We start from the raw sequence: 26,539 nt of genomic DNA on the forward strand, positions 1-26,539 counted from the left end.
TACTGGAAATAGAGATACGTGAAATGGAATTTTTCAAAAGTGTACATATGTGTGTTTGTGTGTGTGGGAGGCTTCTGGAAAAAAAATCTCTGCACTGGTTGAAAGCGCTTCCTAACATGTAAGGATGTAAAATCGCGTGGTCTGTGTTCCAAAACTGAAGACTCGGGATTCGGAGCCCGCACGTTGTGGCATTCAGAGCAGAGCCCAGGGCCGAGGCACAGGGCAGGCTGCGGGGTCCAGGGCTCGGCCCCCGCGCTCTGCTGCGGCTCGAGACCACCCCTCATTGCCACCCGCACCCCCAGCCCCCGGCGATCGCGAACGCGCGGCCGCCTCCCGGTCCCAGTCCCCGTCTCCGCCCCGATCGCGGTGGGCGGGCCCAGGCCGGGCCGGGTGGGCGGGCGGCGCGGCGCCCCGGGCTCCGGGCTCGGAGGAGACGGCGGGCGGCACTAGAGGGAGCTGCTCGCGCCGCCGCCGCCGCCTCCCGGCCCCACGCCCGGCCCCGAGCGCCGCCTCCCGGGTCCGCGCCGCCGCGATGGCGGAGGACAGCGAGTCTGCGGCCAGCCAGCAGAGCCTGGAGCTGGACGACCAGGACACGTGCGGGATAGACGGGGACAATGAGGAGGAGACGGAGCACGCCAAAGGGTAAGCGCGCGGGCGCCACAGGGCGCGACAGGGCGCGGGGACCGCGCGCATCTCGGGCTCCACTCGGACCCGGGTCAGGGGGCGCGGGCTGGTGGCCCCCGCGTGGGGTTCGCTCGGCCCCGAGACCGTGGGGAGGTCCAGGTCGCGCGGCTCGCGGACGGAGCGGCGTGGTGCGGTGCAGCGAGGCCCTGGGGTGGGCGGGGAGGCGCGGGGACTGGCGACGCCGCTGTCACCTGCCGCGGGGCCGCCCGCCCGGCCCCGGCCCGCGTGTGACTCAGGGGGCCGAGCGGGGGCGCGGCGCCCTTCCCTTTGTGGCGGCTGCGGTGGTGGGAAGTCGTCCTCCTCGCCTCTCCTTGTCATCCTCTCCTTAAGTCCTTCCAGACTCCCACCCCTCCCCCAGCCTCCGCCGCCACCAGAAAAAAAGAAGAGCTGATGGTGGGGGGTGGTTTGAGATCTGTCCCTCCTGGTTTCGGTGCTGTTGGCCCGGACCTGCGGAAAGTTGTGCTTCCCGGGCCGCGGCCCCCACCCCGCCCCGCGCCAGCTGGGCAGGGGGCGCCCAGGGGCTCCCCGGCCGGCCGTTCCCGGGGACGCGCAGGGTTGCCACCGCCGACTGTGACTGCAGAGCTCTCTAGGGCAGATTCGATCCCCTGAATTTAGGCTCAGTCGTGGGGGGCAGCTCCCGCAGACCTGTCCAGATCCTGCTTGCAAAGCTGGTGTTTCGTCTCCAAAGCCGAATGCACCATGCGTTTTAACATCTGATCCGGTTTCTGACTCCTTTCACTGGCTCCCTGTCTCCCCCGCACACTTGATTTGCTCTCCCGTTGGAGAAAAGATTGCTTCCGGTTAAGGGTGGTATTGAAGTTCTGTTTTTAGAGGCGAGGGGGTCATTTTAAATAAAGACGGGTGTTTACATTATGTTTTCACCTGGTTGGATTCCAGCTATGCGCTGGCGCTGTGCACTTAATGCTGCCCCTTAGAAGTGAGATTTTGCAAACCATGGTGATGGATGAAGTGGGTCAGCTTAAAAACATGATAGGGAGGCCTTAGTCACAGAGGGCTTATTTATTCAGTTCATGGAGAGGATTCTTTAAATGATTGATGATTTAAAGTGTAAAGCGTTTGCATTCTATTTAACGTCTGTTTGAAGCTTTAAGAAAGGAACTTTTATTGCACTTTAACGTGTTATAAAATATTAAAAGAGATCAAGAAAAAAGCTGACTAGATGTATCTCCCATTTGCGAGTTGCTTCTTTTATTTTTGCAGTGAATATGTACTTCGGTGGCAGCTGCAAGCACTGAATGTTATAATTCAAGTCTGGAATATTTTTTAAAAGAGAGGAAAGGAAATTCTACAGAAATCGGAGCCTGAGTTCTGTTTATGCAGTGATAAAAACTTGCCTATGATAGGTAGCTAAATATAGATATGTTTTTGAAACAATAGCACCAGTGCCAGAAATGAGCCCAGATGCAAATGTGATGGATTACCCAGATAACTTCAACATCTGTCCATTATCTTTCTGGCGAGACCCTGCACTTCTCTCTTCACTGTAATTTCTGTTGATTGTTCTTCGTTCTTTTGAAGATCTGGTTAGTACTTCTTTGCTTACACAGTCAAGAATGTCCATGGTACAAAGAATTAGTCATCTCTGGGCCGGTTGATCGGGGCCTGTCCCCAGGAGTCTCGCTGTAGGCTGTGTGAAGTTCCAAGATTGGCAAAGGCATCTTCTTCCCCTCTTCAGAGGTCTTCGGTTTCATGCATCTGCACATTAATTATATGTTAGCACGGTTACTCAACATTTAGAGAAGCCCAGTGGACTGAAATGTTTTAACCAAGAGCAGAAACATGATAACAGCTTCTGGTGGGAAGAGCCTGATATAATGGATTTCCTGTAGTCTATCAAAATGTAAGGAGATCAGTAAAAATGCAAGTTGCTGCCATTGTTGGATGGCGTTTTTTTGGATTCGAATTGAGATGATGTGTGCCAAATGGGGGGAGTGTGTTTCCTTTGGCTTGTGTACTGATGGGGTGGCTCAGTAGAAACCTAGATTTCTTCTCATAAGTGGCTCAAGTTTATAAATGTTAAAATTTGAAAGACTCTTCTTTTCTATGCCCGGCTTCTTCATTCTCCACTAATTTAAATTGAATGACGAATAATGAGCCTTTGGAGAATGAGAAGGTAAATGCTTTACCTTTTGAAGGTGAATTATCACTTTGAGGCCACTAGGTATTGATCAGTGCACACAGCAATAATTTACTAAATATACCCTTGTGGGCTGAAAGAACTAATTTACCCCTGCAGTTGAGTCTAATGTATTTACTAGTTGTTTTAGACCTGTTAAATTAAAACCAGAGCCTTGGATAGAAAGAAAATACCAAATTAGCTTATTTCCCCCCACAATGTAAGTATTACTCTATATGCTTTTCTTTCATTTTCATAGAATTTCCTTTATGGACTTGGTATTTCATTTTGTGGATAATACCAAAAGACCGTGAATGAAATATTTATGTTCAATTAAAAGCAGTGGCTTAAGTATTATAAAATACTTGCATCTCACTATCTTTATATCTTATTTTTCATAGCAGATGTGCTCTTGATTTAGCTTTTTGGTCCACCGAAGTATGAAAGTGGAATACCACTGTAAAAATTTCATAAATTCCAAAAAAACATCAAGGAGGGGAGGGATTGTCCGTTTTAATCAGTGAAACTATATTTAAAGAAGTGTAGTTTTATTATCTTCAAACAATATGGAGCAATTAGAACTAGACTAATAGAGGATTACCCAGAAATATTCTTTAAATAACTTGTTTTAACACCTGATTTACAATTGGGGGAAGTAAGTCGATATTTGTAAAAAGCTTGAACCATCTGGAAAACTTCAAGCAAACTAAAAGTTCTAAGACAGTCTTGTTGATACTGTTATATTCTTGGCAAAGACTTTCTACCTAGATAAAAGTTAACTTCAACTATCTTCTTATCCTTGCCCCATTGAGGTGCATCTTCTCCGTTTGTGAAATACCTGGGAGAGTGGTCATAGCTCTTATTCAGTCTACCACCCCACCTTAAGCATAGTTACTGTCCAGTGTTGGAAACAGGGTCACACAGCTGGCCCCGAATAAAATTACCCTTCAAATTGGCAACAAAATCAATTTCTCTCCTTGCTTTACCAGCTCTGACTTTCAGAATGTGTATTTCCTAGACAGATTGACGTTATTCATCTCCTTTCCGCTAAGAAAACTTTATCCTCAGTATTCACTGTGGTGGAATAGGAGGCAGCTACCAAGAATATTTATATAGGGAATAAAATAAGCATATATGAATATGCTTTTGTTGGCAGATAAATGACTGAATTATTCCCTGGGGTAGACATGAAGTAGTTTTAATATTTGAGGGTTATTCCCAGACATTTTTAATAAATTTTTTTCTTAGAAAAATTAAAGTTCTGGTATTTGGCAAAAATTAAAACTTTGGAATTCTTTTAACAAGGAACAGAACCTCTCTTCTCCCACCCCCAATTTAGGAAAAAAACTGAAGTTATTTTCTGTGCAGTATGTTATTATTTTTGACTTTGAGTATTGTTGAGATTGGCTCTGGGAACTTCTTAGTCAACTGTGTGGAATCAGTGGGAAGATGCAAAAAATTGCCATAACTCTCAATAGATTTTTCTTGTCATGGAAAATTTAAGGGATAATTCAAAGCTGCCCTTTCTGAAACTTGATCTCTTATCAACTATATAAATCTCCGCGTAATGGTGTGTCAACAGCTTGTGCCCAAGGAAGCTTCTCAATTCGAGAAATACAGTTTGAAATTATCAAATGTCTGCTCAGACTTGCTTCTGAGATGGTGATATCACCCTTGGGCCCAGAACAAACTTTTTCCAGACCTTAGCTAAACTATAGAAAAGTTGTAAGTACAGGACACTGACGGTGCCATCTTGAAATTGTTGATTAACACAAGAAGTACATAGTAAATAGATACGAGTTAAAGTCAGTTGGTTACCTCAGGAATTGGAACCAAGTTCCATACCAAGTTCAAGAAGGACGTTGGTTGATTGGTTTGTTATCCCATTTGAAAATATGTTAATGCCTTTTACTCGTTATAAGAGTAAAATATGCTTATTAAAAATTCAAACAATAAAGTGTATAGAGAGTGAAAGATCCTTGGTCATCTTATTTCTTAGAGATACCACCACTGACAGTTCAGTCGAGTTGTGTGTGTGTGTGTATCTGACATAAATAGGGTCATCTGTTACATAGACTCATTTATTACCTTGTATTTTTCACTATTAGTGTCGTCTGCTACAACTTTCTGCCATGAGGGAAAGGTCCAATACAGAGGTCATTAGCCACTGGAAGTGTGGCTGGCGTGACTAAAGAATTGAATTGTAAATTTTATTTACTTTTAATTAATTTAAATTTAAATAGCCCGGTGTGGGTCGTGGCTGTTGTATTGGATGGCACACGTCATATCCTGCCTTTGAATTTTATAAGCTTTCGTGGTACTCAGAATATTTCCTTATTCTTTCCTTGTTTTTTGCAGAATATGTCAAGTTTTCATTCTTCCTTTTTTTTTTTTTCCTAGTAGTTTAGAAGCTCTATATCCTTTTTTATTCTTCTGGGAATTATCTTTAAGTTTTGAATAAACATGGTTTTCTCTGTATTTCTCTATCAATGTCAAAACTTAACCATTGTCCAAAATAGTCTACTGCCAAACAAGACAAAATGTGTCGGATGTTTTGACTTCTTCCTTTACATTTCCTAGGTTTCGTTGAAATAATCTGGAATTTTAATTCCATGTGGCTTCTTTTATTTTTGCCCTTGTTAAAACTTTTTTTCTTAACTATTACATTATATTCAAATCCATAGTATCACAAACTTCTTAGACTTTGCTTTTCTCACACTTTACTGTTTTTATTACTTACCACTGTTCCTTATAAACTCCACGCTCTCCTTTCTTCTTTGAGTACTTTCTCTTTTAATTTTTTTTTCTTTTTTGGTGAGGAAGATTGGCCCTGAGCTAACATCTGTTGCCAATCTTCCTCTTTTTGCTTAAGGAAGATTGTCACTGAGCTAACATCTGTGCCAATCTTCCTCTATTTTACGTGGGATGCTGCCAGTGTGGCTTGACGAGAGGTGCTAGGTCTGCAACAGGGTTACAAACCTGCGAACCCTGGGCTGCCAAAGTGGAGCATGCAAACTTTACTACAACCTTGGGCTGGCCCCCTAATTTTTTTCAGTTGAGCATGTGGATGATATATTTTCTTAATTCTTGTATGTCTGAAGCTGTCTTCCTTTTGCCCTCACGCAGAAACCATAGTCTGGGTGTGCATGTAATTCTATGATAATTATTTTCCTTCAAACTCTATAAACAATGTTTTATTTCTTCTAGCAATTTAGTGGTCAGATGTTGTTTCACTGCCAGTCTGCTTCTCTTTCTTTTATAGGTAACCAGATTCTTTTTCTTTATTTTGACTTGTTTCCAGTCTAGAAGCCTATAGGATTTTTCTCCCTGTCTTTTTATAATCCAAGGGTTTCCACATCCTTTACCTTCTAAAATCACTGTTTTCTTTAATATCTAAACACAACAGCCCAAGCTCATACACACTGATGGGGTTTCTTGGAGACTGAGGTTTTCATGGTCCTCCAGTGTGTCCATGCTGCCGCCAGCTCCCCCATCACTAGCTCCTAACGCATTGGGTCCTTCAGCGTCTCTCCTTAGACGTCTGACACTGGGTGGAATACAGTTAGCTGTCTTTCCTCTCTCTGATCATTGCGTAGGGCCGAAAACAACTTCAAATTCAGCGTCACACGTCACTGTTCAAAGGGATTTACCACAGTACACGCCCTCCATAAGCCTCAGCTGCCCACATCGTCCTTGGGAGTCCCCTCTCCCTCTGAGAGTGGTCACGTCATTGTCCCACCCCTGCCTCTTCTCCAAATTCAAGGTCCAGCTCCAATGTCCTTTTCTTTCATGAGGCCTCCTGTGGTCATTATAACCGAGAGTGATAACCCCTGTCAAAGACCTGTGGCCCTTACTGAACGTATCCTTCATGTGGCGCCTTTCCACCAGTCGCCCCCACTCCCCATCTCCCCTCTCATCTTCTCAGGCAGACCTTTGTTGACCGCGAAGGAAGCTGTGGCTCAGAGAGATAAGTGGCTTGTCTAGAGTCACGTGACTGGCAAGTGGGGAACGGAGTTCTTTGTGTCTGTTGTTCAACGTGTCTTTGTAACGTCTTCTACAGACTGGCTCAAATAAAAGAAGGTTTTATTTTAAACATACAGTAGATTCTCTCAAAATAAAGTATGGCTGAGCTTTATTAGCCTTGGGGACCAGAAGGCCAGGAGCGCAAAGTCTCTCTATTCCTTCCTCTCTTCTCTCTCTGTCAGTCAACTACTAACTGCCTGGAGAATCTGTTTCTTAGTTCAGATTCTCCAGAGAGGATCTCACTGGCTTCTGGCCAGCAAGCCTGGTCCAGTCAGCTGGGGCAGAGGCTGGGAAGGCAGAACGGGAAGATTGTCATGGGTACAACGTGGCCACCCAGGGCCCCACCTTTAGTGCGGTCTGTGGTCGAAGCCGTTTTCAGAGGAGATGGTGAACAAGGTTGGTACCTCCAGACATGTCTACAGAACATGGACATGTGTCTGCCTGTCTACCCACAGGTGGACTGAGCACAGAGACAGCACTTGCGGTCTCCGACCCTTGCAACAGCTGGTACATTGCACACGTTGGTGGTTTAATAAAGATTTGTTGAGTGGATTCCAGTGGTTCTTAATCTCCATTGACAAATTAACTTCTAATTTAAAAAATTTTCCGGTGTACATTAGGAATAGGTGAAAGATTTTCTTTTTTTAATTGTAATTGAAAGAGTTTGGATTATAGAATCTTTAGTTGCGTTCTCTGCCGTCTAGGACCCAACATGGTAGAATAATAGTTAATTTTCTGAAGGCCACTGAGACTTATCCAAGTTTAAGTAACTTGCCCAGGCCACATCTCAGATTTGGACTTAGGTCTTGGGCCTCTCGCTGTCCGACTCTAAACTCTTGCCTTTGGATTAAATTGTATGATCTCATTGACCATAGATAAATCAAAAAGAGTAATTTGTTTGATAATGTTTCAAGCTTATCTCCGTGTAAGTCATAGATCACCAACTTCAGTGCCTCTGGGGCCAAAATTCACCAGTGTCCTGGGCATGTAACGTACAGCATGGGGACTCTAGTTAATAATAGTATATTGTATATTTGAAAGTTGCTAAGAGAGTAGATCTTAGATATTCTCATCACAAGAAAAGAAATTTGTAACTATGGGTGGTGATGGACGATACCTAGCCTTACTGTGGTGATCATTTCACAGTATATACATGTATCAAATAATGATGTTGTATACCTGAAACTAATACAATGTTATATGTCAATTATATCTCAATTGAGAAAAAGAAATACAGTGGGAATTGGCATTTAAGTATTTAAGAAATTTTCAGTTTGATGTTGCTGCTATTAGTAAAAGTTTATATTTCCAAAATATTTTTCCTTCTGCCCTCCTTGTGCGTCTTCTATTGTTCTTTCATACATTAAGAATGGATGGGACGACCCAAAATTGACTTGCTATGTACTATGAAATCTGGAAGAGGATTTGTGTTCTGTTAGGCTCAGCAGCCCTGAAATAATTGAATAGCCATATTTTTTTAAAAATATGTTTTCCCCAGTCTCTGACTCTTCCTTGCTTAATCATCATATTCTTTGATACATGTTAAAGAAAGTAAATAAATCCATACATTGCCTTGTTTAAGAAAATAATGCAATTTGATTATAGAGAACCCTTTCGAGTTTTGCTCGAGGAAGATTAGCCCTGAGCTGACATCTGTGCCAGTCTTCCTCTATTTTGTATGTGGGACGCCACCACAGCTTGGCTGATGAGTGGCATATGTCTCTGAACTCAGTATGGGTCTGAGCTGGTGAACCTGGGCCACTGAAGTGGAGCACGCGGAACTTTAACCGCTCAGCCACAGGGCGGCCCCTTAAAGGACTTCTTTGAATTGTAGCATCAATATAATTTGCAATAAGAGTTTTTTCTTTTATGTTTCTTTCTTAGCCGTCTCATCTCCTTTCTGGTTCAAGTTCTATAGCTGCCCCACTATAGCCTCAATCATATCAGCATCCTTTCCCTGTGCCCCTGCCCTGCCCTCCCCCCAAGCACTGCCGTGGTTCAGGCCTCCAGAGTCACTTTCCTGTAAGAAGCAGAAGGGGCGCAGGAACCTGGTACTGAGCATCTCTGGATGCTGAGCTGGAGGAATCCACTGCAGCGTGCTGGTACTTCGGCTCCACAGCCCTGCTACTTAGCACTTGAGGCCAGTAGTGCTTTCTCTCTGCCTCAGTCACCAGGTGGGGGTCGAAAACTGAGCTGGGATTTCAACTAAACAGCTTCTCTTTTGTTAGCACATTGTGCTTCTATTACTGCCTTAAACACGCACACACACACCTAGGAAACACGGGCTCCTTTATTCCCACAGCCGTGTTCACTGAGTGTTTCAAGTTCATATAGTACTTTCCTGGAGAAAGATGGCGACTCAGTTAATATGATAATTTCCCGAAGTTTCTTCTCTTTTTTTTGGAGTGAAGGGGTACTTGTTCTTCACTACCTTTTGTGTATTTATTAACATTTTAAAGATTTTATTTTTTTCCTTTTTCTCCCCAAAGCCCCCCTGGTACATAGTTGTATATTCTTCATTGTGGGTCCTTCTAGTTGTGGCATGTGGGACGCTGCCTCAGCGTGGTTTGATGAGCAGTACCATGTCCGGGCCCGGGATTCGAACCAGCGAAACACTGGGCCGCCTGCAGCAGAACGCGTGAGCTTAACCACTCGGCCACGGGGCCAGCCCCTTATTAACATTTTAAAGAAACGGAAGAGAAAACTAGGGGAAGCAGAGTTCTTTTTTGTTTTTCCAAGTGAAGTCTTTAAAAAAATTCTTTTTTCTGCAAACTGGTGCAGCCACTATGGAAAACAGTATGGAGATTCCTCAAAAAATTAAAAATAGAACTACCATACGATCCAGCCATCCCACTACTGGGTATTTATCTAAAGAGCTTGAAGTCAACAATCCCAAAAGTCCTATGCACCCCAATGTTTATTGCAGCACTGTTTACAATAGCCAAGACGTGGAAGCAACCTAAGTGTCCAGCAACAGACGGATGGATAAAGAAGATGTGGTACATATATACAATGGAATACTACTCAGCTGCAAAACAGAACAAAATCATTCCGTTTGCAATAACATGGATGGACCTTGAGAGAATTATGTTAAGTGAAATAAGCCAGCGAGAGAAAGATAATCTGTGTATGACTCCACTCATATGAGGAATTTAAAATTATGGACTAAGAACAGTTTAGTGGATACCAGGGGAAAGGTGGGGTGGGGGGTGGGCACAAAGGATGAAGTGGTGCACCTACAACATGACTGACAAACATTAATGTACAACTGAAATTTCACAAGATTGTAACCTATCAATAACTCAATAAAAAAAAAAAATTCTTTTTTCTTCTCTGTCTTTCCTCCTGTTCTCCTCCCCCCAAAAAAAGAAAAATAAATTAAAAGTTTAAAAACTAAAAAGTTCTTTTTGCAAAAGCACTTCATTTTTAATGTAGAACATTAGAATGTATCATCAAGCAAAAAGACAATGCTGTGCTATATTCACAAATACATTTTCCTATTCGTATATATTTATCAGAATGCAAGTATACTTTTCCTGTTGTCCTGGAAATTCCTGTTTGTCATTCGATATGCCAGGAGCATCTTTCCAGGGCATTGCACAGCCCTCCCCTGAGTCCTGTGAGATGGCTGGCCAGTCCAGTGCACGGCTCCGTGTCTGGCACCATGATCTAGTCCCCTCTTGTTGGGCCCTGGGTCGAGGCTGCTAATGGGCTCCTTCTGCCAAAGCCACACTGTTTTTCCTTGGCACTCAAGTGTCTTCCTCCTCCCTCCCACTGGCCGGGGTGACCATGTGATGGGAAGTCACCTGGGACCACAGCAACCCAGCAGACACCCTGGGGATGGCCGAGAACAAGGCAGAGGGAGGCTGGCCCATCTTCTTCCAGCAGAACTCGCATGCAGGCAGCTGAGATGGCCATGAGAGAGAGGTGAGCTCCTGTGTCGACGCTGCCGTTACTTTGGGCCTCTATCCCGCAAGCTCAACCTGTACGCTAACTAATAGAACACCTGTGTGGTAGCTTTGGCTGTGTAGACATTGCTGTTTTTTAATTATTATTTTTTGAATAGGTGGTGTGAGCATATGGTACAAAATTCAAAAGGCACCCAAGGGTATCCAGTGAAAAGTAAGTCTCATTCTCCCAACACTGAGTTTCGCTCCCCAGAAACGGCTACTGTTGCCCGTCCTTGGCGTTGTCTTCCAGTGGTGTTCCAGACACATATACAGATGCGTGTGTGTGCACGGGCATGCTTGTGCTGGGTACATACATTCAGCACAAATGGTAGTGAAGCTGGGTACCTGAGGGTTACTGTAAATATTCAATAAGATTACCTTGTTAGGAAAAGAAGTTAATCTCGTCACTTTGCTGTTTTCTTGTTTAACCTGAGGGGTAACTCAAGGGTCTCACAGATTTGTGAGCTTGTTTTACAGAAGAAAGAGAATGCCTTCAAGGATCACCAGATAACCAGCCCCCAGCTGCTGTTGCTGCCCAGAAGTCAGATTGCCCCGGGCTTATGGGGAATGACCCCTTTGTGTCTCCAAAACTCCTCCTGCCAAGCCCCTTAGCTCTATAAACCCCCTGCTTGCTTCTCTTGTTAAGGTGGATTTGGGAGAACCCATGCTCCCACCTTCCCGTCTTGGCCACTTTGAATAAACCTTTCTCTATCTCCAAGCAGATGTCTCAGTGTTTGGCTTACTGTCCAGGTGTATCTTGGGAATCATTATATATATCAAAACACAAAGACCAGCCTCATTTGTTAAAGGCTGTATGGCACATTGTTGAATGGATGTACCATTATTCACTTAATCTGTCCTCTGTTAGTAGATCATGAGGTTGTTTCCAATCTTTTGTGCTAATAAACAGTGCTGAAATTAATATCCTTGTATACATATTACTTCTCCAGAATATTTCTTAATGAATATTTAAAAATCCTTCTTAGCTAACAAGTTTTAGAGAATCAGTGTGGTGTGTGAAAATGGGTATTAAACCAGGGATCAAGAAACTTCCGTCACTAACCCTCAGTTTGATTTTGGAATAGTCGGTTAACCTCTCGGGATGTGTGTCTTCATCAGGAAATTGAAGAGTTTGGCTCTCGAAGTCTTATGATTTAGCAGGGATGCACTTTGTCCTGGGCCCTGTCCCTACCCTCAGGGATAATGGAGCATAGACCTTGTGCCTCAGGCGCCCGGCAGGCCCCAGTGCATTCCTTGGATTAATTTTTTGCTGTCCCCAGCCCAAGGGGAAGGGGAAAGGAGAAATTTTGGCAAAAGAGTAACCCCAGTCCTGGCTCCTCTCCTGGCTTATCCCAACTGTAAGCTGTTCCTTCTAGGTTCCACCAGGTGTTCCTTTTCTTTCAGACAGTTTCTCTGAGCTCGGGGGTGTTTCTGTGCTTTTAAAAATGTCCTTTTCTCTTTCCTCTACCATCCCAAAGTGGACCGTGTCCTTTAGCTTCCTTCTGGATTTGGGAGGTCCTACCCTTTTGTGTTTGAGAATTCTAGGTTCACCTTGGTGGTTTCCGGTGACAAGTGCCCCAGCACAGCCTCACCTTGGCCCGTGCTGGCCTTGACTCTGTCCCTTGCAGTCCTGTTTTCTCTCTCTTTTGCTTCCAGCCTTTGCTCTTGGTCGCATGTCACAGACTCATCTCTCAGCCCTTCTCCTCTGGATTGAGCTGTTGTGTCTTCTCTAGTCCAGGCTTTTTCTACTCCTTCTGAGCCATCCGTCTCCTGGAGTCCCGTAACCCGCATCCGCCATGGGTCTTTCCTGGTTAGGAATTGACGATTGATCCCCTTATTGCTGGTGCAGCTTCCTTGCCCCTCCTCCCAGATGTAACTACCTGAGACGGCAGTTTTCCTTCCACACCTTGAGATCTCAACCCTTCTTCACAAGATTTTTCTGGGAGAAAAAAGCATCATATTTTGCCACATGCTGTAACTACAAGGATTTCATCTAAATATGGAACATTCCTTTGATGACAGACTTGACTAGGTCGGTGATCAGCATTGGGATATAGAAAAGAGAAAGTCAAAACTGAAGATTTGAGGGCCAGCCTCAGTGGCCTAGAGGTTAAGTTCAGTGCACTCTGCTTCAGTGGCCCGGGTTTGGTTCCCAGGCACGGACCTACACCACTTGTCTATCAACAGCCATGCTGTGGCAGCGGCTCACATACAAAATAGAAGAAGATTGGCAAGAGATGTCAGCTCAGGGCGACTCTTCCTCAGCAAAAAGAGGAAGATTGGCAAGAGATGTCAGCTCAGGGTGAAACTTTCCCAGCAAAAACAAAAAACAAAAAAAACCCTGAAAATATGATATGCAAGGGAATTCAGAAATAGGAATATAATTTGAAATAGGAATATATATATATAAAAACTTCAAATTAACTTTACTGACATTAATATTCTTAAATATAATAATGCTAAGTAGAGTACTGAGTTGCTAATATTGAAATGAATCAGCCAGAAAACAGATTTTTTGACCTCTTAACTATCTACCTTTAGTAAACTCTGAAAGACCTAGAAATGAGAAAAATCATATAAGTAGGAGTTAGTGTATATCTGTTGTTTTATCAGAAAATCATTTGTGAGCATGGGTGAGCAAAGGCTGGAGGAAATAGGATAATTTTTCACTAATTTCAACAGTCTTAAACGATATACTTTGCCAGCTCCCTCAAGCCTTTTTTAAAAATTTGATTTTTCTTCTTGTTTTGTTCATCATTTCATCTTTAGGAACAGTTTTTACCTAAGATGCAAAGAAATAAGTCTTTAAGAAATTTGTTTGCTGAAAAGCTGAGCAATTTACATTTAGTCTTTCAATTATATGTAATGATCTTAAAGATATATAAAAAAAGTTTCATTTTGCATTTTAAATATGTCCTCCTTGATTCTGATCTTGGGCTATTTGCCACGACAGGTCTTACTTCACAAACTAAAATTCACACTAGGCTTGTTTCTGGCCAACGAGTATTGATAAAATTTTATCATATCTTAATATTAACTCTTATCAGAATTAGGTTTTTATGGGAAGTAGGCACCAAAATTGTTTGATAATAATGAAATAATTGTGGAAAGGGAAGCCTAATGAGATAGGACACATTTTCCCACATTTAGATTATGGTAAGAGTTGAAAGAAGTAAAAGCTTGGAAACAACCCAATATCTAAAAAAGGGTGGCTGCTTAGCAAACTAGAGACCAGAAACTGGCCAAGGGAGTCGTCCGGGTTCTTCCACTCCAGCTGGCCTGGCCTGAATCCAGGGCTCATCGAACCCACTGCCCAGAGCCAGCCACCATTTGCTGCAGACACTCATGTAAATATTGAAATTGTTGGCTGGTCCCACCGTGACCTCTGTCCAGCGCTTGGGTCTCAGTAGCTGCAGCCACTTGCCCCCTTGGCTGACCTTTATAATGATCTCTGCTCCTTGCTGGCCATAAACTTCAGGAGTGGCTTTGACCTCTGAGCCATTCAAGGGCTTCTCTGTGACTTGCTGCTTTGACCAAGGATGATGTGGCTTTGAAGAACCTCTGATATTTTCTACGTCAGTCCCAAAGGGAGAAGGAACGTGCTGAGAAAGGGATGGAGCTACTGAACCGATGAAGCGACTGGAATCTTCGTTTCGATCAGACCATAAAGAAGCCAGATGATGACAGCTGGAAGGTTGGCTTCTTGCTCTGGATGGTGCATCACACTTGGGGAGAAAAAGGATGAAGAAGTCATTACTGGAACTGCATGGTTGAGCCGCTGACGAAACCAGGCTCACTCACGTGACTTCTTCAAGAGTCTGAACTGCAGGCAAAATCCACTATGGAACTGGGTGGCCACGTGATGGGCCATGTACCATGGGTGCCCCGCATCCACCATGAGGACGGGCTTGTGGCCAGTACCCCCGGAGAATCTGACTCTGCCTTCGCCGACTTCCCACAGCTGTGGTGTGAATTCTCTTCCGTCAGCAGGACACCATGATGCACCGTGGGTTACCCTTCCTTTTTTTCATAAACTGCACCAAAACCTCCTCATTTTCTCCCTTGAGGTGCCATTCCTTCTAGGAAAGTGGTTTTGTATCCCAAACAGCACACACACACACACACACACACACACACAGAGTACCAAAGATATGTTACACTTCATTAAAAAATAGGCTAACAAAAAATGTTCAAAGATCATGACTAGAATGAAGACCTAAATATTGCCAATAAATATCTAAAAAGATGTTCAGCCAGTGGAAATGCATCAGCAAGAGGCCATACAGTGTAGTAGTTACGTAGATTCTGCAGCCAGACTGGCTGGATTCTAGACCTGGCTCTGCCGTTATCAGCCATGTGACTTCCAGCAAGTTACTTAAGCTTTCTATATTTCAGTGTCCTCTTCTGTACAAGGGGAACAAGAATAGTAGGACTTACCTCCCAAAGCTGTTGTGACAGTGCACAAGGTTGAAATCTGTAAGGTGCCTAGAAGTGCCTGACGTGTAGGAAGTACGCTGCAGTGTTACCTGCTATGATGATGATGGTGATGATGGCGATGACCATGATGCTGGTGGTGGTGGTGGCGGTGGTGGCAATGCCAGATTGTTCTCCAAAGTGGTCATATCAGTTTACATTTCACCAGCAGCATACGAGCATTCCTTTTATTCACATTCTTCCAGTATTATCAGACTTTAAAATGTTCAGCAAATCAATGGATGGAAGTTGAATCTGAGGTGGTTTTATTTCCATTTTCCTTGCTTCCGGTGAGGAGGAGCGTCTTTTCCTTTTTTGGCCATTAGGGTTTCCTCTGTTGTGAAGCCTTTTTCATATCCTCAGCCCCTTGTTCTGTCAGTCCTTTGTCTTTTTCTTATTGATTTTTTTTATTGATTTCTCATTCATCCAGCAAATATTTATTGAGGACCTTTTATATGTCAGACACTGTTTTAGGTGCTAAGAATACAAAGGAAAACACTGTTTTATGGATCTTATGTTCTAGTTAGAGGAAGACAAACAAATAAATAATACAATTTTAGCTAGCAATAAGTTAGATGAAAAAAAGTAAAGCAGGACAGTCATCATAATAGCTAACATTGACGGAGTGATTTCTGTGTGCCAACTACTATACTAAGTTCTTGTATATATTAACTCATTTTATCCTCACAATTTTTCTAATACTATTTATTGAAAACGTCATCCTTTACAGCTATGGAAACTGAAGCACAGAGAGGTTAAGTAACATACTCCAAGTCACACAGCGAGAAAGTAGTGGAGCCAGAAATTCAAAGCCAGGTGGTCAGACCCTAGCTAATGCCTGTGTTCCTGGCCAGGATATTATGTTTTCTTTCTCTACTAAACTGGAGATAAAATGTGAAGGGAAAAAGAACTTTTTGTATATTCTGGCTATTAATGATACTTTATCATGTGTTTTATAAATATCTTGTCTGTTTCTGTAGTTTTCAAATTTTGTTTATAATTACTTTGCCACAAATAGATAACTTCGATGTACTCAAGTTATTGCATCTTATTTGTGGTTTGTGCCTTTGGGTCCTTGTTTAAGGAATTCTTTCCTTTATGGAGTCCTTGTCTTATTCTTTCAGTTATTCATTCAACAGACTTGTACTCGGCATCTGCCTTATGCCAGACGCTGTTCTAGGCTCTGGATAGACGTTAACGAAACCGACAAAAATTACTGCCTTCTGTTTTAAGGTTTTATTTTCTAAGTTTGGGTTTTAACTCATTCGGATTTTGTTTTTGTCATTTGTGGGAAGCAGCAAACTAATTTTGTTTTTCTCCATACAGGGAGTCAGTTTTTCTGATCCTATTTATTAAAATAAGTTCAGTTTTTCACCGCTGTTCGTGATGTCACTGTTATCATGTCTCACGCTCCTGGATACTATGGGCTGTTCCTGGTCTGTCTGTTCTGTTTCATTGATCTATTTGTCCGTTCTTGAGCTCTGGTTTTTTTTTTGTTATTGTTGTTATTGTTTTTTTTTGAGGAAGATTAGCCCTAGCTAACTATTAGCAATCCTCCTCTTTTTTCTGAGGAAGACTGGCCCTGAGCTAACATCTGTGCCCATCTTCCTCTACTTTATATGTGGGATGCCTACCACAGCATGGCGTGCCAAGCGGTGCCGTGTCCGCAGCCGGGATCCAAACCGGCGAACCCCGGGGCTGCCGAGCAGCTGAACGTGCATACTTAACACTGCACCACCGGGCTGGCCCGTCTGTTGTATTTTAATAATGTTTTAGTTGCAAAGGTGTTGTGATTATTGTAGACAATTTAGAAAATGCATGAAAATACGATGAGAGTTACAATCACTATAATCCCACCATTTTCAGTGCAGGAAATTGGAACTCAAGGGGAAAAATCATAAAATAATTGTAATATCAAACTGCTAATGGTTCTTACGGGGAGGAGCTAAGTGATGTCTCTGGTGGAATCCCATGAAATCTAAAATTGTTTCTCATCTCGGGATTCACATGCCATAAATTGAGCTCTTTTGATGTTGCTCTTAAAATTAATGTATTAGTTATAATAGGCTAAGCTGCTATAACAAATAGACTCGAATGTGTAATTGCTCAATTCAATGGAAGTTCCCTTCTTATCCCTTTGACAGTCCTGGGTGGGTGTTCAGATGGATGGCAAGGGGACTGTCAATCAGAGACATATAGGCTTCTCCCGTCACGTGGCTCTGCCGTCCCTCTAGTGTCTCACCCTACACCTGCGTCCAGTCGGCACAGAGGAAGGAAGAGCATGGAGGATGACCCCCGAGAGGGTCTCTGGGTCAGCAGAAGTGGCAGACATCACCTCCGCTCCCGTCCCACTTCCTAGAGCTGAGTCACACGGTCATACCTGACTGCAAGGAGCTGGGAAATAGAGTCCAGCTGCGAGCCTAGGGAGGCAGCGGGGGTGGATGTTGAGAGCTGGCAGAGTCTGCTGTGCCTGTTTCTCCTGGAGCACCGGTAGAATGTTTACGTGGCTGGGGGCCTTCATTCATTCCGTCAAGTGCTGTCTGTGAAATCCTTGAATACTTCTTCAAAGAGATTTGCTGGATGTGCTTTTTAAATATCTAGCATTTCCACGGCTGAGAAGGAGTTCATTGGTTTATACTTGGCCTTTGAATACACCAGAGATTCTCTCTAGACACAGACGGAAGTGTCTGTCCTTCCTGGGGTAGCAAAATTGGGAGGCTCTTCGTACGAATTCTTGGGGAAGCAGGAAGTGGACTTCTGTTGTTAGAGATCCAAGAGATCTCTGTGAAAGGGCTGTGTGGTTTCCATGGCCAGAGTTCTGTGATTCAGTAAACAACCTCAGCAACTGAGGGTCTGAGTCAGTTTTTCTTCATTGGATTTCCAAGAAGAGTCCTCGAGAGGGACTTGCGCGAGGCAGCCATAGCCAACTCTCCATCTACTCAGGCTAACGTCATCCTACCAGCCCCAGGGACAGGATTTTCACCTGTCCGTTCTCTTACCAGCTTCGTTGAGATGTAACGCACAGACCCTACCATCCACCCGTTTGAAGTGTACAGGTAGTCATTCACAGAGTTACACAGCCATCACCACAATCAATTTTAGAACATTTTCATCACCCCAAAAAGAAACCCCGCATTTCTTACATGTCCCTCCCAACCTTTCTCACCTTCCCGGTCCCTGACAACCACGAATCTATTTTCTGTCTCTATGGTTTTTGCCTGTTCTGGACATTTTATATAAATGGAATCATACACTGTGTGGTCCTTTGTGATGGCTGCTTTCATTGAGCATAATGTTTTCCTGGTTCATCCGTGTGGTAGCGTGTGTCAGTACTTCATCTTTTTCTTTGCTGAATAATATTCCATTGTATAGATATACCACATTGTCTTGATTCATTCATCAGTTGATGGGCATCTGGGTTTTTCCCACTTTTGGGCCTATTATGAATAATGCTGCTGTCAGCAGTCACGTCCAAGTTTCTTTGTAGATGTCTGTGTTCCTTTCTCCTGGGTAGATACCTAGGAGTGGAATTGCTGGGTCCCATGGTAACTCTACGTCTAGCATTTTGAGGAATTGCCCGACTGTTTTCAAAGCAGCTGAACCATTTTCCCTTCCCGTCAGCACGAGATGAGGGTGCTGATTTCCCCACATCCTGGCCAACCTTGCCATTACCTTTCTTGATTGTCGTTACCCTCATGAGTGTGAAGTGGGACCCCTATCAGCTCCCATTCCCAAATTCTAGTCTCCTAGGCTTCTGGGAAATGGACCAGTAGCTCTTCCTCGTTCAAGGGTTGGGGAGTTCTGCTTCTCATCACTATGTAATGATCACCTGTTGCTGGGAGTTTGAAGGAAGAGATGGGTAATTTAGTGCCAATTTCTGTAGGTCTCTGTCAGTTTATTTTTAAAGTTCAGATGAGAGAGAGAGAGAGAGTGAAAACCTTGGCAAATTAGAGTTAACAAAAATGATTGCAGTTTCTCCATTTTACCAAAATAAGATGGTGTAATTTTAACAACACAGTTTGGGGGAGAGATTGGGGCACAGTATCAATTAACTCCCCAAATGTAACTTAACAGAAGCTTCATTGCACGAGTGTCCTCTAAGTTATCGAATAGATGATATAAACGTATTTAAGGAATTTTGGTGAGATAGTCTGGTGTTTTTATTTTTTTATGCCTCTATATCCACTCCCATGAGTTTCCATGAGTTTAGTTTGTCTCTTTTAGGAGAAAATGGATTCACACTCAGGACAAAAATTCCTGGGCTCTTCATTGGTGGAGATATTTCCATTCAGCTGGAGAGACATCCATCCCAGTCATGACCTCTCAGTCTGTATCCCTCTGGATGGAAGCTTCTTGGGAATTTGGAGATATTTTGAACTGAATGTATTGGACCCAAAAGCCATGAGGTCAAGTGGTTCCTGGAAAAGCCACAACCAGCAGCAGTGAAAGGATTGAGGCAGGAGGGGGGTAAATCCTTGGGTGGCGAACCCAAAGGCATGTCCTGAGTGACGTCAGTTACTGCCACCTCCCTGCTCCCAGCACTCTGCTGAGCACTAGCAGATGTTCACTGAATACATAATAGGCCGCAGTAGGCTTTCCCACTCAGGTAGGGAGAATTGTAGCTCTCCAAGGTACTTCACCTCCTGGCAATACGTGATTGGACCCGTCTCAAAAGCCAGAATCATTGACTCATTCATTCAACAAGCCTTGTTATAGAAATCTACTGGTGGCAGGCATGGAAGAGTGAGAGACCTTAGGGATACCAGTATGAATGGCTTTCTTCCGTACCTCCCACACCCCGCCACAAATGCCTATGTAAATCATGTGATCACAGTACAGCAAGTGCCCCACTTTACAAGGTGCCAGCCATGGGAACATGGAGGGAGGAAAGCCTGAAATAGTCAGACTCCCAAAGCAGAGAGTGTACAAACCATACTATCCAGGGCATATTTCGAGCTCTAGTATCTGGCTGTGATATGTTTGTTGAAGCCCAATTGCCAGTCAGATATTTATGGGCCACCAGATGATTTTAAATATGAGCTCCACGGTAGTACAAACTGGATTCTACTGAGATTTGGTGAATATAAACTGCTCATTTTGGGGGGTGGGAAGGCCTTACTATTTGTAGACCTCAGGGGTACCATTTGGCGGGGTCTTAACGTGTCTCTAAAGATGAGCACGACTTTCTATTTTCAGATGAGGAACAGAGAACTATGAATCTGTACCTCAAGCGCCTCTTAGACAGTTTTTCTCACTATTGAACGTACCTTTCCTATTTTGACTTTCCAGAGAAATGAATGATCCGTATTGGATTTGAAAGTTTGTGATTTCAATATATGAATAAGGGACAGAAAGAGGAGTCCCTTGATGACCTAGATATGGAATGCTAAGGCCAGCACTTGTGTGGTAGGATACTCCATGTTATGACATGGTAGAAAACACCCCCACACTTGTGTTGCGTAAGTCAGCGAAGGTTCATCTCCCACCTACGCTGCATGTGTGGAGAGGCACTTGGGCCCATGTGGAATGGGGCTCCCTCACCTCCCAATGCCATCCTCTTGCAAGGCTGCAGGGCTTGGCTGGAAGGGGAGGTCAGCAGGGAGGAGAGCGTAAGGGCTCGCCAATGCTTTCCCCTGAGAGGAACACCTGTGCCTTCCACGCATCTCCCCTTGCTGGGCATCGCTCTGCCTGCCCGGGCCTGACTTCAGGGGGCCGAAGAAGGGTATGCCTTCCACTCTCAAGTGTCCGAAGGAGAGGAAATTCAGAAATACTGGTGAGCATGACTGCTTCCCACACATCTCAGAAGTAAACACCCGGGTCTCCTCCTGTGTTTCTCCTCTACGCTCACACGGCTACCACATTCCCAGCACTTCTGACGCCAGATGTGGGGGTTTTCCTCACACCAGGCAATTCTGCGACACCAGCTGTGTGTCCTGCAGTTTAACTCGATTCTGACACTGTCTACTTGGAGATAGTGTCAGATCCACAGATTGTGTTCAGTCCTAAAACACTACCCCCTCCCCCCCACCTTCAGATGCCAATCACAAGTCCAGGTTGTCCCCTGTGCTTCTGATCGACTGGCTATAAATTGGAGGTTCCCGTGCCCCGCTCCTCAGGTCGATTAATCTGAATTCACAGAACTCAGGAAAACAGTTTACTTACGGTTTACCAGTTTATTATAAAAGGGTATGATAAAGGATACAGATAAACAACCAGATGGGAGAGATGCATGGGGCAAGTTATGTGGGAAGAGGCGCAGAGCTTTCCTGCTCTTTCCAGGCGTGCCCCCCTCCCAGCACCTCCATGTGTTCACTAGCCCAGAAGCTCTCTGAACCCTGTACTTTTGGGATTGTTACGGAGGCTTCCTCACGTAGGCAGGATCAATGATTGACTCCATTTCCAGCCCCTCGCCCCTCTCTGGAGGATGGGGGCTGGGGCTGAAAATTCCAAGCTTCTAATCATGGCTTGGTCTTTCTGGTGACTCGCTGCCATCCAGGAGCCACCTCAAAGTCACAAAGAGTCACCTCTTTAGAACAAAAGACAGTCCTATCACCCAGGAAATCCCAAGGGTTTTAGGAGCTCTGTGCCAGGAACTGGGGGGCAGAGACCAATATATATTTTTTATATTATTTCACACATTTTATAGAGAAATGAGACACATTCTGTTCTTAAGAAGCTTACGCTCCAGTGGGAAAAGCAGATAAGAATACCAAGTTTAGAATGTGCTAGATGGAAGGATGCTTAGATGGCAGGGGGATCATTGAGTTAGGGGCGCCTTATTCAGATTAGAGGAGGAGCAAGAAGGTTTCTCAGGGGAGGTGATTCTTGGCCTGAATCTTGAATGACAAGCAATTCACCAGGGAGTGAAGAAGACAGGTGTCCTGGCAGAGGAAGCAACATGCTGAAATGGGTAATAATAACAGTACGTGTTATTTATTGAGTGGCTTGCTCCATGCCAGCCACTAGGCCACGCACTTACAGGCCGTGTCTCATTTAATTTCCCGTCGGCCTCCCATCTTTGTATAATCTGTTGCCTTAAGAGCATATGCTCCGCAGGACGGGACTTTGCTTTGTTCAGTGTTGTATCTGTATGTTCCAGTAACTAATGCTGTATAACAAACCACCAACCACTTTATTGCTCACAAATCCTGTGGCTTAGGAATTTGGAAAGGGCACCGTTGGAGGGGGTTCTCGCTGGGAGTCTCTTATGAGGTCATGGTCAGATTTTGGCTGGGGCTGCAGTCAGACAATGGCTCTGCTGGAGTGGATGCCCAAGGTGGCTCACTCACAGGGCTGGCCATTGGCCGGAGCTCAGCTTGGTTCTTACCCAGCATGTGGCCTCACCAGCATGGCAGGTCTCAAGATCGTCTGACAGAGAGAACATTCTATGAGAAGTGGGTGGCAGCTGTGTGGCCTTTTCTCACCTAGACTTAGAAGTCACATATTGACACATTTGTTGTGAATGATTGGTTGTAAGAGAGTCACAAGCCTGGCCACATTCAAGAGGAGGAGAGCTAGATTCTATCTTTCATTGGGAGGAGGCTTGGAAAATGAGGTCACATTGAAAACTACTACAGTCCATCTTCTGGCCAAAAATTACTTACATTGTCCCACATGCAGAATACATTTACCCGCCCTAAGACCCTCCCCGAAATCATTTCGTGTTTTGGCTTATGTCTTAGGCTCAGGCTTGAAGTCCAGAATCTCATCATCTAAACCAAGTCTAGGTATGGATGACGCCCCTCAAGGTTGACCTGAATATGTGTGGACTGAGCAGATATGTTATCTGCTCCCCACACACATTTGTGGAGTGGTGGACAGATGTAGCAGAGCCACTATAGATATTTCCAAAGAGAAGGAAAGAGACAGTGCACGGCAGTCAGTGGTCCACGGCACTTCTGAAATCCAACCCGTAACGTGTCGCCAGTTCCCTGACTTGAGTTCATCACTCTCTTTGGGAGCTGTTCTCCGTGGCTCTTGCCTCTGGCCTTTGGGCTCTTGGTTCCACCTTTTAAGCCCCTGAGTCACCTCCATCTGCTTCCTGCCTCTGAAAGGCTGAGGGTCCACAGGCTTCTTTTTGTTTTGTTCTGCTGTCTCTTTTAAGCTAATTCTTAAAAAAAATGTCATGGGTTTACTTTGTCAATTTATAATCCACTCCATTAGGCAAAAGGCCCAGCCACAAATGTCTTCGAGATAAGCTTTTCTCTAGCTTGGGTTCTCTGTGAGCCTGAATGCCCTGGGGATCCTTAGAAGCCATGTTTAGAGAGCGGATGTAGAAGGCACGTCCTTCAGAAACTTAGAAGGCCTTTGTCTGTTTGGAATGTTCAGTGAGGCCCCGCCTTGGATCTTGCTGAGGTCCTAACAAAGGGTCTTACAGCTCCACCCCAGATTTGACTTTTTGTCTTGAGTCCATTTCTTAATATTGCAAATCCTTTGCCTTCTGGAGATGTTGGGGATGAGGAACACTTTTATTTTGGAATCCAGCAAGTCCTGGCTGGGTTTATATTTTCTCTAAATTCCACTCAAAAACTGAATAGCTCATTCCTTAATCTCTTCTCTTTCATTTTATTTCAGACAGCTGGGAGAAGCCAACACTTTCAACCCTGTGCCCAGAAATCTTTTTAATTAGATCATCAAGCTCATTAGGTACATTTTCTCCTTTCCACAAACTGTTCCTCTGTTACATAACGAGAGTCTCTTTCCTCTGATCTTCCAATATCATTTGATTCATTTTCCTTCGAGTCCCTCACCAAGAGCCTCCTCCAGGCCATCAGCCTTCTGCTAAGTCTCCTCAGGGTCTTTCCACCTGGTCTTGAAGCCACCTGTTTTAGGTGTTTGTCACAGCCGCCTTCCATTTTCAGATACTAAATTTCGGTTGCAGTCTTTATTCCTGCATACAAATCATCACAAACTTGGTGACATGAAACAGCAGTCACTCTATTGTGTTTGCAGATTCTGTGGGTCGGGAAGTTGGAAAAGGCAGTTTCTCACTTTGGGGTTGAAGACGGGTACCTGAGGGTTACTGTAAATATTCAATAAGAACATGATTAACCTTTGACCTTGTTCCCAATACAGACACAGATGAAACGAAGTTCATGTTGTTAATTTGCTGTTTTCTTGTTTAACCTGAGGGCTAACTCAAGGGTCACAAGGATTTATGAGCTTGTCTTGCAGAAGAAAAAGAATGCCTTTAACAAGTTACAACTACGAGATAACGGCCCCCAGCTGCTGCGTTTCACACCAGAAGTCTGATTGCCCAAGGGCGTATCTGGAGTGAAAGAAACACGGATTTCCCCTCTTTCTTCAAAACTCCTCTTTGCAAGCCACTTAGCTCTATGAAAACCCCCTGCTTTCTTCTTTGGTTAAGGTGGATTTGAGAGACCCTATCCTCCACCTTCTCATTTTGGCCAGTTCCAATAAACCTTTCTCCATCTCCAAGCACTGCTGTCTTGGTGATTGTGCATTGGGTGCACAAACTTGCAATTAGGAGCTTTGGGGTCATGGTCTCTCATGCAGTGCAGCCAGAGGCTGCCTCGGGTTCAGCTGCACTGTCTCTTGCAGTGCCTGCAAGCCATGGTCTCAGGGCAATCAGACCTCCTCCGTGGCTCCTGGCTGCCCCCAAAGTGAGAATCCCAAGGGAGCCAGGTAGAAACCACATGGCCTTTTGTGACCTAGACTCAGAAGTCACATAGTGTCACCTCTGCTGCATTAAAAGCAGGGGACAAGCTGCTCAGATTCAAGCGGAGGGGAAGAGACCCCACTTCTCGATGGGAGAAGTATCAACAAGTTTTTGGACTGCTTGCTTTTGGAGCAGTGTCTGGCAAAAAGAGGACCTCACTATGTAATTGCATCTAATAAGCAGGTGTGTCTGCCTCTCTGCTTATATCATCTTGTCAGTCTTTGGACAATAGTGTGACCCCTGTAATCATCATGTTATAATGGGGCTTTCTTGTATTTATAATGTATTTTTGAAAAGTTAGGACATGGTACTTCACATGGTACACATTTTATTCTAAATGAATTAGAAGACTAAATATTTTATTCCCAAAAGCCATAAAATGAGTAGAGGAAAAAAAGCATAGAAAGATATTTATGTAATTTTGGAATAGGGAAGGCCTTTCTAAGCAAGATTTAAAAGCCAAGAAGCCACAAGGGAAAAATTTAAAATATTAGAGTCCATAAAAATTTTAAATGTCTGTACAGGAAAAGAGACCATAAATAAAGCTGAGAGCTAAAAAATAAACTGGGTAAAGTATTTGCAATGTAAATAATAGACAACAAACGAGACAGTGTAATATAAGCACAAAGTAGAATCTCTGTCATAGGGCTGTTGTGAGGATTAAATGAAATTGAAGTGCCCAAAGTAAATACTTAATAAATGACAAGTTCTATCCATGGTTTTATAAAGAGCACTGACAAATCGATTTTTTTAAAGACAGCTACTAGAAAAAGGATATGAATGAGCAATTCATGGGAAAATATAAATAGTCAATAAACATAAGAAAAGATGTGTAGCCCCACTCCAGATTAAATAAAGAAAAATTAAACATACAATGAGACTTTTTCTACCCGTAAGACTGTCAGAGATGAAAAAAATGGTAGTATTTCAGTGCTGGCAAAGATGTAGGGAAATTGATGTTCTCGTTTACTGTTCTGTGTTCCTCTTTAGATATGGTGTTCCCCACCCCCCCAGCTTCTTTCAGGATCTCTTCTTTATTTTTGATTTTGTGTAGTTTGAGAATGATATGCCTAGGTGTAGTGTTTTTGGCATTGATCCTGCTTGGTCTTCTCTGAGCTTCTTGGATCTGTGGTTTGCTGTCTGACATTAATTTGGGGGAAAATCTGAGTCATTATTGTTTCAAATATTTCTTATGTTCTTTCTCCTTCTGGTTTTCCTTTTATGCACATGTTACATCTTTTGTCATCATCCCACAGTCCTTGGATATTCTCTTCTGTTTCTTCAGTCTTTGTTCTCTTTGCTTTTCAGTTTTGGAGGTTTCTATTCAGGTTTCCATTGCTGTATCCTCAAGCTCAGAAATTCTTTGCTCAGCCATGTCCAGTCTACCAATAAGCCCATCAAATGCAGTCTTCATCTCTGTTAGAATGTTTTTTATGTCTAGCATTTATTTTTGGTTCTTTCTTAGGATTTCCATCTCTCTGCTTACATTCCCCATCTGTTCTTGTATGCTGTCTACTTTATCCATTTGAGCCCTTAGCATCATAATCATAGTTGTTTTAAATTCCTGGTGTGATCATTCCAGCGTCCCTGCCA

At 43.9% G+C, this 26,539-nt stretch overlaps 1 protein-coding gene across 2 annotated transcripts in view; it reads left to right on the forward strand.

Moving 5' to 3' along the window:
* Window positions 1-388: 388 nt before the first annotated feature.
* NMT2 (N-myristoyltransferase 2) overlaps window positions 389-26,539 on the forward strand; it is a 58,769-nt gene continuing 32,618 nt past the window's right edge. The window contains exon 1 of one of the 2 annotated variants that reach the window (XM_044761953.2): window positions 389-642. In XM_044761953.2, coding sequence (XP_044617888.1) covers window positions 533-642 — 110 coding nt within the window. In that variant the 5' untranslated portion in view covers window positions 389-532. The remainder of the gene's footprint in view (window positions 643-26,539) is intronic. The other variant, XM_014855907.3, reaches the window with a different exon arrangement.

The sequence above is a fragment of the Equus asinus genome, chromosome 29 (assembly GCF_041296235.1).
Source record: "Equus asinus isolate D_3611 breed Donkey chromosome 29, EquAss-T2T_v2, whole genome shotgun sequence".
Lineage (NCBI taxonomy): Eukaryota > Metazoa > Chordata > Mammalia > Perissodactyla > Equidae > Equus > Equus asinus.